Genomic DNA, 13,129 nt, shown 5'->3' on the forward strand with positions numbered 1-13,129 from the left:
GTATTGTTACGCTTATTCTATCAATTGGTGTGTAGTGTTCCGATCGAAGATGGCGATGACTCAAGAAGGCGGTGGCGACAGAGGTCGAATCGAAGCAGTGGAAGTTTCCGTTGGCGAGTTGCGACGGCGATTCGATTTGTTTGAAGAGAAGATGGAAGCGATGACGGAGATGCTCGAACAAGTCGCAGCTCATACATTCAATCGATTGAAGAAGGATAAGGCAATCGCAGAATCTCTGATCAGATCGGAGTAGATACGGAACTCTCAGATCTTGGAATCACCGGAAGTGGAACCGTTAGGTCATCGGAATAATAGAAGTTCGTTCGCATCTCGCGATAGTTTGGTTAAGAAGATCGAATTGCCAAATTTTGATGGATCAAAGCCATATTGTTGGATTAGTCAAGCTGAGAGATACTTTCGCGCTGCGAAATATGAGGAAGATGAGAAAATGGAGATTGTGGCTTTGAGTCTAATTGGTCCAGTGTTGCATTGGTATTCTTGGGAGGTGACAGTAGAAGCGTTTCAGACCTGGGAAAATTTTAAAGAACACATGCTGGATAGGTTTGCAGAGAGTATCGATGATGAACCAGGGAATAGGCTGTGTGCGTTAACGGGGTCAGTCAGAGCATATGTAAGTGAATGAAGAGCTGATTAACTTGGTGAAAGGATTGAGTGAAGCAAATCTCATCAATAAGTTCTATACGGGGTTGAAACAAGAGATGAAAGAGGTTATAAAAATGAAGGAACCGAAGGGATTGAGAAACCACATTGCAGCAGTAGTAAAGATGGAAACCAGCTTGTTCTGTCAAATGTTGAGTAGGCAGTCTGCAGTGAAGGATTCTTGCCATCACAAATCAGGGTTCAAGTTCTCGCGCAACTATCAAGCTCCACCAGTCACAGACGGTAATCAAAAGGAGATGAACGACAAGGGTAAAGGGATTGAGACGGAGAAAACAACAGCTCAAGCTTACGTTAGACCAAGACAACACCTTACCCCAGCAGAATTAGCAGAACTCAAAAGATTAAAGCTCTGTTTTAAATGCAGAGAGAAGTGGTTCAGGGGACATCTTTGCGGTAAACCAGAACTACAAGTCTTGACATTGATGGATGGTTGGGAGATAGAAGTGATGGAGGAAATGTGGGAGAAGGAGATGCAAGATGAGGATATCTTTATGGAGATATCTTTATGCGGGTTCTTGGGTTATGAGTCACCAACTACACATAAATTGCGAGGCAAAATTGGAAAGTTAACAGTAGTGGTGCTAATTGATTCAGGAGCAACTCACAATTTCATATCTCCAGCATTACTTGAGAAATAACAAATTCCTTGTAAGAAGTTTCCGGACCTTCCAGTTGTGTTGGGATCAGGAGCGACAGTGAGTGGATTGGGGATCTGTAAGCAACTTCAAATCGAACTACAAGGGTTGGAGTTCTGCATTGATTGTGTCTCGTTAGAACTTGGCCAGATTGATTTGGTGTTGGGAGTTCAGTGGTTACGTACTTTGGGAGTATGTGAAGTAGACTGGGAACGACATGAGATGAGTTTTATATACAGAGGAAAACGAGTAATGTTGGTTGGGGAAAAGGACTTACATGTTTTGCCTCATTCTCTCCGATGTATCTCAACAACATCTCAACATGAGCGTCTGGAGTTAGATGAATTGTTCATGACACAAATAAATTCTGTACAAGCCAATAGACCGATCTCTCAGAAGATGGAGGCATTACTATCAACATTCGAAGAAGTTTTTTCATTACCCCCAGGTTTACCACCTATAAGAGGACATGAGCATGCGATTGTCCTTAAACCTGGGACACCACCTATTAGCGTAAGACCCTACAGATACCCGCAGGCACATAAAGAAGCGATGACAGCTTTGGTTGAAGAGATGTTGAGGAAGGGAATCATTCAACCAAGCAAGAGTCCCTTCTCTAGTCCCGTGCTATTAGTCAAGAAGAAAGACAATACATGGAGGTTCTGTGTGGACTACAGGGCTGTTAATCAGGCTACAGTGGAAGATAAATTTCCAATACCTGTCATTGATGAGCTCTTTGATGAATTGAACGGAGCACTAGTTTTTTCCAAACTGGATTTAACTGCAGGCTATCATCAGATCATAATGGAACCTCAGGATGTGGAGAAAATATCGTTTAGAACCAATGATGGACATTACGAATTCTTAGTAATGTCGTTTGGTTTAACAAACGCCCCAGCAACATTTCAGGCCTTGGCGAATGACATCTTCAGGCCATATCTTGGAAAATTTGTGTTGGTATTTTTTGATGACATTCTGATCTATAGCGCATCGGAAGAAGAACATTTGGAACATTTTCGTGTGGTCTTGACGGTGTTAAAGACTAAGGGGTTATATGCTAACAAGAAGAAGTGTAGTTTTGGCCAACAACAAGTGGAGTATCTTGGTCACGTGATCTCTGCAGCTGGTGTAGCAACTGAGGATAGTAAGACCGAGGCAATGAAGTTGTGGCCAACACCAAAGACGATCAAACACTTGAGAGGATTTCTAGGTCTCACTGGCTATTACAGACGCTTTGTTAAAGGATATAGCGTCCTGACAAGGCCTCTTACAGATTTGCTGAAGAAGGACATGTTTGTTTGGTCTGAGAGAGCTCAGGAGGTTTTCGATAACCTCAAGGTGGTGATGACAACAACTCCGGTATTAGCTCTGCCAGATTTCACAAAAAAGTTTGTGGTGGAGACAGACGCATCTGGTTTTGGATTGGGAGCAGTTTTAATGCAAGATGGTAGACCGATTGCATACTTCAGTCATTGCTTATCTCCAAGAGAACAGTTGAAGCCGATATATGAGAGAGAGCTCATGGCTGTGGTGTTGGCAATAAGGAAATGGAAACACTATCTTTTGGGTAGAAGGTTTACAGTTCATACGGACCAGAAGAGTTTAAAATTCTTGTTAGAACAACGCGAAATCAACATGGGTTATCAAGAATGTTTCCGAAGGACTCTCAGTTATCTTCTATCACCCTATTCGCTGTTACATTACCAGCGGTGATTCAATTAGAAGACATATACAAGGAGATAGAAGAGGATGATAAGATTCAACGTTGGTTTCGTCAAGTACAGAGTGGGAAAATGGAGAGACCGGGCTTTGTGATTCAGAAGAATAAGTTGTGGTTCAAACAGAGTTTGGTGATTCCAAAAACATCTAAATTCATTCCTTTGATTCTTGCTGAATGTCATGATGGGTTGATAGGAGGACATTCAGGAGTGTTAAAGACCTTTAAGAGAATTCAGCAATGGTTTTACTGGGAAGGCATGTTCCGCAGGGTACAACAATATGTGGCCGCTTGTGCTACATGTCAAACTCACAAATACTCCACTCTTGCTCCAGCTGGGTTGTTGCAGCCTTTGCCTATTCCAGTTCAGATTTGGGAAGATATTTATATGGATTTCGTCGAAGGTCTTCCTACGTCTCAGAATTGTAATGTGATATTTGTGGTAGTAGATCGACTGAGCAAATATGCCCATTTACTCAGTTTGAAGCACCCATTTCAGGCAAGTGATGTAGCGAAATGTTTTGTAGCTGAAGTGGTTCGCCTTCACGGGTTTCCGAAATCAATTGTATCAGATCGTGATAAGGTGTTCTTGAGTGATTTTTGGAAGAAACTATTCCGCTTATCCGGTACACAGCTGAAGTATAGTACGCCGTTTCATCCACAAACAGACGGCCAGACGGAGGTACTGAACCGTTGCCTTGAAACATATTTGCGGTGTTTTGCTTCGGCACATCCTCGTACGTGGCATAAGTTCTTAGGATGGGCCGAACTCTGGTACAATACGACGTATCATACTTCACTCAAAACTACTCCGTTCAGAGTAACATATGGTCGAGATCCTCCGGGATTGATACGCTTTGAGAAAGGTTCTACGAGTAATGGAGAATTGGAGGTGTTGTTGCAGGAGAGGGATGCTATGTTGGGAGATATCAAGAAGCATCTAGAGCACGCTCAACAACTTATGAAAAACAATGCTGATAAGCACAGAAGAGAGGTTGTGTTTACAGTTGGAGACCAAGTTTATTTGAAGCTGAAGCCGTATAGACAACAGTCAGTTACAAGAAGGGTTTGTCAGAAACTGGCTGCCAAGTACTTTGGCCATTTTGAAGTCATGGAAAGGATAGGCAAGGTAGCGTACCGTTTACGTTTACCAGCAGAGTCCAAAATACATCCCGTATTCCATGTTTCACAACTGAAAGCGGTGATTGGGTCTGTTCATGTTGTTCTTCCATTACCGTCTCAATTGACTGATGAGGATGGGTTGGTAGTACAACCAGAGGAGGTGGTAGCTACTCGTTATAATGATAAGGGTTGTCTCGAGTTATTGATTAAATGGGTGGGACTACCGGTACATGATAATACATGGATTCCCGTGGGAGAGTTCCAACAGCAGTTTCCTTCATATGCGCTTGAGGGCAAGCTTCGTGACGAAGGGGGGGGGGTATAAGCTGAGACAATGCTTAGCGAAAGAAGGGTCAAGAGAAAGAAGTGGAAGTTCATGCTGAGCTGGATGATTGAAGCTTGATGATTGGAGGAAAGAGTTTGTTAGAAGTCAGTTAGACTTGAGCTGAGTATAAATAGAAGTTGTTGTATTCATTATGAGATAGCCTGTATTTGGATAAGAGTCTTTGACTTGAGGAGTGACGAGTGGATTACCGTACTCATTGTTCTTTACAAGTGTATTACTCAGTATCAATATACAGAAGTACTATTCAGTTACGGATAGAGTGAGGAGTATTGTTACGCTTATTCTATCAATTGCTCGTATATTATACAGTTAAAATATCTTATCCGACTAAGGACATAGACCCCGAAAATGATGTAACAATATAAAGCTCGAAACTGAATGGTTTGTAAATATATAGTTGACAATATTCATGCTACAAGATAAATGGGTGATGCGTAAGGTAATGCATACATATTTGACTATTTTTACCATTCAGATATAGAAGAATATATCACTGTCAATCATTTGATTCCAAATATTGTATACAACGACTCAATAAAGAGAAAAAGAATATTAATAATCTTAGAGATAAGACATCGAAGATTATTCAGGGTTTGGTAGAATCGACACTACCCACTTCAAAAAGAAAAAAATGTTGGCATCTTAGATGTCGTTGTGACATATATTCCTTCTTTGAATTTAAATGTCTTGTTAACGACTAGCGAATCATTCATGTCTTAACAACTAACTAATCATTCACCTTTTATACTTTCCGAAATTCATGTATTTAGAATCATCTATAGCTAAATACAATGTCCACTAAATTTCATCATGCAAATTTATAATAAATTAAACTATATTTTTATTAAAACTATATATGGTACATACACCATGTGAATATCACATGGGTGACGAATTGATGAAACAACATGTATATTATATGGTGGGATGGGATCCAATTCAAATGGATCTCCTTTTGTGTGTGTTTATTTAACTATTTTCATGCTTCTTTATTGTTTATATATATGAAATAAATAAATTATAACCGATCTTTCTTATCATAGCATGAAATTAAAGTAATAAAGGCATCAGAAAGTAGCAATGCCAACGCAGAAAGCTCCAAAGCCACGACGTCCCCTTCTGCATGGCTCCATTTGCTCTCACCTATATAAAAAGTTTTACGTAATATCTGATTTTATTTGGGTGTAACTGGTAATCAAGTTGAGGAATACTATGAATGCAAAGAATTAAAAAAATTGGAATGCCAACTAATGGAATGATGGAAGTTATGAAATAATATTAAATGGAATGGATAATTGGAGATAAATATTTTTGTAACACAAATGGTAATTTTTTAATGGAATATAATGGAATGGAATGAAAGTAACTTTTAATTTAAATCAAATTATCAAAACATGTTAAATATACCAATAAACGTGTTTGATATTAAATTAGATTTCATAAAAATTTATAAAAAAAATTTTAAATACAAATATTTATTTAATATGTAGCAAACAAAATGTACGCTTGGCTATATACAACCTATTACCTATAGATCAAGAAACATTAATATTTAAACTTTTTCTGAGGGAAAAAAAAACAGTTTAGCAGACGAAGAAAGGAGAGAAACCAAATTTTGATTTGTGGGTTTGATATCTACGTATGACTGTTTAAATAAGAAAGAATATGTTGTTATTCTTTTGTTTAGTTAGTAACAAATCCTATTTTGCTGCAATAAATAAATTACATAATATTTAAACTTAATTAAGAATATTATTTTTTATTTAGTTTGATTCCATTCCACTCATTCACGTGCTTTTTTATCATGAAAAGATTATCACTGTATTTTTTTTGGTTCCACATATTCCACAGGAATTAATGGAATGGTAACTGTTTTTAATTTCATGTAAATGATACACTTTTTTTGGAATCTCTTGGAATAAGCCATTCCAAATAGTTCGATTCCAAAAAATACTAATCCAGTTAGAGTTATCTTGTTTCATGTTCCAGTTAAACAGGAAACATATCTTATCTCCTATACATATATAGATAGATATATGTGAAAAATTAAAATCAGATTAGAAAAAGGAGAAAGGAAAAGTAAAAAAAAAGAGCTTATTTTGCCAACTTGTAGGTAAAAACAAAAGCTTATAAAAGACTACCGTCATTCCGAGTTATCATGTTTCTTTTATTTTTAAACTTTTTTTCTTTTAAAAAAACATTTTAGGCATCTTTAATACCAACCTTTTAAGTTTAATTTGATATTTGGATCATCAATTTGAATGAAATCCTAAACTGAAATAAAAGGTTTCGAGACATTTGAAGAGGATTAAACTGCATTCCTAAGTTGTTTTAGTTAGGGGCTGTTCGTTTGGAAATCAAAAACAAAAACCTAAAACACTTCACCAGTTTGTGTCTTTACATGGATTAATTTGGTAGTTGCAAAACCTTTATTTATTCATTTCTTTATGTCTCCTTTAACTATATGATTATTTTTTTCTCAAAAACAATAAAGAAAAACAGAGCATATGCTTGATCTTCTTATTGCCTTTAACCCCAAAAAAGTGACTTTATGTGTGTCTTGATGACCCATACATGACTCATGCTTTACCACAAAGGTCTCAAGACTCAACAATTCAAAGCTTTGTTCAACTGGCTCTTGTCTATTCTTTAAATAGTCATCCCACTACACGGTTTCATCATCACCATCACTCATAATCTCTCTCTCTCTCTCTCTCTTACTATCTCAAGATCAAGATTCAAGATCACTACTCAATCCTCCAAGATGACATTGAGCACAGTCCACCAGCAGATTATTGCATTACCAGCAGTCAAGACTGCTCCTGCAGGTTACTTGCCTGATCCAACTTCCATTAACAAGCTCCAAATCCCATCTCCTTCCAAGAAGTCTGAACAAAGCAAGAAAAAATCGATTCTCCGAACCAATAGCTTCACCAATGGAACTAAAGATCAAAGCAAGTTAGGACCAAAGCTAACTGAAACAGTCAAGAGAAAGATATCCCTAGGAGCTAAGATACTTCAAATGGGAGGCTTAGAGAAGATCTACAAGAGGCTCTTTAGAGTCTACGATGAAGAGAAACTCTTCAAGGCCTACCAATGTTACCTATCAACAACAGAAGGTCCCATTGCAGGCTTACTCTTCATCTCGTCAAAGAAGATTGCTTTCTGCAGTGAGAGATCTATCAAAGTGGCTTCACCTCAAGGAGATCTGACTAGGGTTCACTACAAAGTGTCAATCCCTTTGTGCAAGTTCAAGGGAGTGAACCAGGGTCTGAACACAAAGAAACCATCTCAGAAATACATTGAAGTAGTCACGGTCGATGGCTTTGACTTCTGGTTCATGGGATTCATGAGCTACCAGAAAGCATTCAACTGTCTCGAGCAAGCACTTTCTCTCGAGCTATAAGCCGAAGGTTGAAGAGGAAATATTTCATTTCTAATTTAATATATTTTTCAATCCAAGAATGTTAATTAGGAAAGAGCCTAGAAAATTCAGGCAATATTGTACAAACTTTTTTTTAAAAAATTAGAGCTTTAATGTTATTGTTATCCGTTGTTGACAAGAGCATGAAACTGAATATATTTACTGATATCATCTGTTTTCCTTAATTCACAATCCCATCATTCACCACAAGATGCGTTGAGTTTCAGTGTCAAAATTAATACCATTTAATAGCCGTTCCCATTTCTAATAACCAATGACGTTTTTAGCATATGAACAAGGCCGAATCTAAAAAGTAAAATAATTTTTTTAATAAATATATAAATAGGATTTTAGAATTTATAGTTTCGGGATTTTAATATTTATAAAAATTTCAAACATATATAGATGAAATTATTAAGTTTTAAAACTACATTATTAATTTTTAAAAATATACTATTAATACTTTCTTAAACAAAGTTCTGAATTAGTTTGAGAAAAACACTGTTAATATATCGCCTTATGTTCTTGAGGCCTATATAAGATTCCTAAAGTCAACCAACAAGATTGTTACACAAGAAACTCAAAACTGATCTCAAGCTTCTGAATCTCAGCCTTCATAGCTTCATGGCAAGAAAGTTTTATTCCCCCCCTCCTCCCGCCTCCCCCAATAAAGAAAGAAGTCAGAGTGAACGTGCAAGAAAAGATTCAACAAAGTTATACTTGTTAGTTAATTAATTAGTCTGAATGTTTACGGAGGGTAGTAAATTTTTATTAATTTAGTATGAAATTACAGAAATAAAGGCATCAGAGAAAGCTTCCAAAGCCACACGACGTCCCTTTTGCATGACACAATTTGTTCCACAGTTTCATACAGCGTTACGTAATATTTGATTTGATACTTTCTTGTTCCATGCATGTTCCGATTAATCAGGAAACATATCGTATCTTCTATTACTTCCAATGTTCCACCAGAAATGACACTTTCCTCTCTCACACGGATTGTCTCTGTTTCTAGACACGCTTTTGATTATCATCATGCTGATGTTAATTAATTTTCTCTCTTTTTGTCCCAGTAATTGGTCAGGTTTATTGGAAAAATGAGACGCATGAACTCGTTTTTTCAATGGCACCATTTGAGTTATTTCATTTTGAGTATATAATATGGTAAAACATAAACTATTAGATAAAAGCTAAGTACGATGAGTTCACTCTGTTAATGAGACGAGTCAACTGTAATGATCTAGAGCAATGAATATCAAATATTATTGGATTTAAAAAATATTTATGATCATATTTTTTTTTGCTAAATTTATTTTTATTTATCAATACTCTTTTTTTTTATATTGTTTCGCATGTTAAGAATTGCACTATAAAGACTACAAAACATCCCTCTGCTAAGTGTTTAGTTATGATTATGAACTTATGATACGACAAAGGGAATATAGTATATATAGTTATAGACTTCTTTATTTCAACGTATATAGTTATAGACTCATAAATATATAATTTTTGATTTCTGTTAACGTATATTTTTATCAAAAAGACAACTTTTAAATAGTCATTTTTAAGTTTTTGTCACCAAAATAATCTTAAAAAATGACAAAATAGTTTTATTTTTATTTTTATTTTTTAATTTTACTTTTTAAATTTGAAACTTCACCCCTTAACTCTAAACCCTAAGTTTAAATTAGTTAATCTTAGGGCATAAATATATATTTATCTTTTAATTAAAAAATTGGTCATTTTTCTAATTGAGGGCTATTTTTTTTGTGAAAATAAATTAAAAAAGTTATCATTCAAAGTTTTTCAAAAAAAAATATTTTGTAATCAAGAAAATCTACGTGGAGACGACAATGCGAAAGCGAGAGTGCATGGCACATTTACGCTCCGAGAAAAGCCTGAAATCATCCTCCAATGACCAATATATCTTTCAGGCTAAGGAAAATTGTCTCTCACGTCACTTTTCTTACTTTTTCTAATTTATATGGATGGTGCTTGAATGCGTCAATGTAGCCTTCACGACATGGTAGAACAGCGAAGAGATATTCACCTTAAATTGTGACGTTGATATCCAATCCACACCTCGAAAATTCGTCGAAACAAATTCTACTGCATCTTCAGGCCCCAAACGGACCACTCCACAAGATAGTAAGACGGTTATAGATATGGATAAACATCTCCACGAGAATGGAAGGAAAGCACTCCTTAAAAAAGAAGCAGAAGATGATAATGCTGGTCCCGATGAACCCACCGGTAAATGGAAAAATAAACTACTCTTCGAACAAAAGAGATAAAGCTTTAAGTGTATATCTGTTTTGGTAAAAACTCCGATGAACCCACCAAACATTTTTAGCAGATGAATCAAGGAGACCAATCCACCCCACAACAAAGCGGACTGTTCTTCACTTTTATCTATTTGTATCTTTTCCTTGACCAATCAACCATTTCCCCAGCCCTCACCGAGTTTACCTGTCGACATACATATTCGATTGCTCGTATATTATATAGTCAAAATATCTGATCCGACTACGGACATGGACCCCGAAAATGATGAACACTATAAAGCTCGAAACTGAATGGTTTGACAATATATAGTTGAAAATATACATGATACAAGATCAATGGGTGATGGAGGTAATGCATAAATATTGACTGTTTTAATCAATTATACAATATCGAAGAATATTACTGTCGATCATTTGATGTCCAAATATTGTATACAACGACTCAACAATGAGAAATAGAATATTAAGTTTATTCTTATGATAAGACATCAAATATTATCCAGGGTTAGGCAGAATCGACACTACCCACTTCAAATAAAAATATATGTTCGCATCTTAGATGTCGTTGTGACATATATTTTTTTTTTGTTAAGTATGTTAATTTCATTAACTGGTAATGACATAGAGAGATTACAAGAGTTTGAAGAAATCAAATCCTAGAAATCTAAAGCGCTAGTTAAAGCAAATGTGTTAGAGAGAGCCACAAAAAAAGGTAAAAAAGACTCTCTAAAACAAACCAAGGTTTAGCCACACTCTCTAGAGACATGACTAAAGCTTTGCAGAGTACGAATTCCTAGCAACCATTAAGTATCAGGAGATCACAACATGATCTTGCAACCGGAAACCTGTAACAAGAGAGGCGGTCATTAGAGTTCACAACCGGAGAACAGTCCGAGGCACCGCAGACCTTCCCAAAGGCGACTCCAAAAGGAGGACAGGCGAAGCAGGGTTGACTAAGTCCTGGTCCGGCCATCACAACTAGCGAAGTCCACTCCAGACTAAGCTTACTCTAGAAAACGACAAGATCAACTCTCTGAGAAATCCAAACCGAAGCGAAGACGCCAGCAGATAAGCACGAGTGAGATACAGGCTGGCGGAAGCGGAGGTTATACGGCTTGACTCCGGTCCCGGCAAACAAGCAGAGCACTGAAAGATCTGGCAGCTTAGCTTCGAAAAGGGCAGGAAGTGGAAGTCAAATTCTTTCTGAAACTTTGAAATCGGGGGAGGTTTGAGCTCCCATCAACAGGCAAAAAAATGAGGGAACCCAATAGAAGGCAGAGACAAAGCAGAGAACTGAAATCCCTGAGCTATCTCGAACCACCTAAGGATCCGAGACCATCCGACGCCATGGTAGTTGTTGTGAAGACATAACGAAAAAGAAGTCTCCGGCGAAGCCCTCAAAACATTGCTTTTCGTCTTAAACCCGAAGATCTACACGGGAAAGTTCTAGCTAGAGCAACCGAAGACAGAGACAGGGGTAGACAGAGGAGGCAGCAAGGCTGACCAGAGACGCAGCGGCAGCGACACACTGAAGCTCCGGCGAACCCTCCAAGGTGAAACTGACCCAGATCCACCGAAAGCCAAACCCTAGATCTACTTTCTAAACGGTGCCTCCTGAAGAGTTCTGAACATCCACGACCTCGCCATCACTCCAGGGAGGCTGGGTACACACCCAGAAACCGGTTTGATTCGCTGGATCCGGCCACTATCCTAACGAAAAATCAGAGGTGATGAAGCAAGGAGGAGGTGGAGAAAACAGAGCTCGATAGGGGTGAGGTTGGATGGAGGGAGCGATTTGGGGTAGCGACCGACGACTAACGACCACCGCCGGCCACCGGAAACGAGGTTCAGACAGTCAGGTTCGAGGAGACTGAGGTTTGGTGAGAAGAAAGACTTGAGAGAAACTTCCTCTCACCTCTCTCTTCAATTACTTTTTCTTTCTTGCCAAATTGTGACATATATTCCTTCTTTGAATTAAAAACTACCGATCGAATCATTCATGTCTTAACAACTAACTAATCATTCGCCTTTTATACTTTCCGAAATTCATGTATTTATATAATCATCTATAGCTAAATACAATGTCCGCTAAATTTCGTCATGCATATTTCTAATAATAAATTAAATTATATATTTACTAGAGTAGGTCTACGCTTGGAACATTTGTATATTTTATTTAAAAATTATTTCATGTTGGAAGAATTTGGTTATATATGTGCCTTGAATTATTATGTTCGTGATTGTTTTCCTTTTTTCTTTTATTATGTTTTTGGATAAAATTATTTGATGCTAGAATCTTCAACTTCAGTCTTGTTACAATTAAATAAACTTTATAATTTGACGGTTGAGATAATTTCAAACTGGATGTATTCTTTTTATTTTGGTATTATATACTTATATATATTTGTATCATTTTACTTTCATTTATATTCTTATATCTTGTCATTTATTACATTTTTCATCTGGATTTTGCAATTATATACATTTTATTTGTATCTCACTTGTAACTGTCGATCATTGCCAAAGAAAAAATCTGGATCTGCAATCCATATTAAATCCATGGCCTCAAGAGCAATTGAAAATATGGGATGAACAATTGAGAGATATTAATTTAGTTAAGATGAGTTCTTACATAGGTAGACCTATCATTTTAGAAGAATCATGAACTCTTTTTCCTTTGAACTGTCTTTAACACCTCATTACTTCTCTAACCACATAGCAAGTAAGACGCTTTTAATTAAGAGTTTATGGAGCAACGTTTCTACGTGTGGTTACTCTATAAAGGTGTGGATTAAGATGCATCCCCAATGCCCTTTGCAGAAACACTCTTAAGGAAGACATGCATAACCTTTTTCCTTGATGGTTCCCGGAGTAAAATTTTAAAGGTGGGGATTAAGATGCCTCCCCAATGCCTTTTGC

General features: G+C 37.0%; 2 protein-coding genes across 2 annotated transcripts; both read left to right on the top strand.

Moving 5' to 3' along the window:
- The first annotated feature begins 737 nt into the window (after nucleotides 1-737).
- Nucleotides 738-4,480, top strand: LOC106442431. Its single transcript, XM_013884119.2, has 3 exons — nucleotides 738-1,233; nucleotides 1,354-2,890; nucleotides 2,965-4,480. Exons 1-3 carry the CDS (start codon nucleotides 738-740, stop codon nucleotides 4,478-4,480), a joined length of 3,549 nt encoding a protein of 1,182 aa, XP_013739573.2.
- Nucleotides 4,481-7,050: 2,570 nt separating this feature from the next.
- Nucleotides 7,051-8,096, top strand: LOC106444263 (GEM-like protein 7). The gene has a single exon (XM_013885757.3). It carries the CDS (start codon nucleotides 7,266-7,268, stop codon nucleotides 7,905-7,907), a length of 642 nt encoding a protein of 213 aa, XP_013741211.1. The 5' UTR covers nucleotides 7,051-7,265; the 3' UTR covers nucleotides 7,908-8,096.
- The last annotated feature ends 5,033 nt before the right edge of the window (nucleotides 8,097-13,129 follow it).

This window comes from Brassica napus, chromosome C7 (assembly GCF_020379485.1).
Source record: "Brassica napus cultivar Da-Ae chromosome C7, Da-Ae, whole genome shotgun sequence".
Lineage (NCBI taxonomy): Eukaryota > Viridiplantae > Streptophyta > Magnoliopsida > Brassicales > Brassicaceae > Brassica > Brassica napus.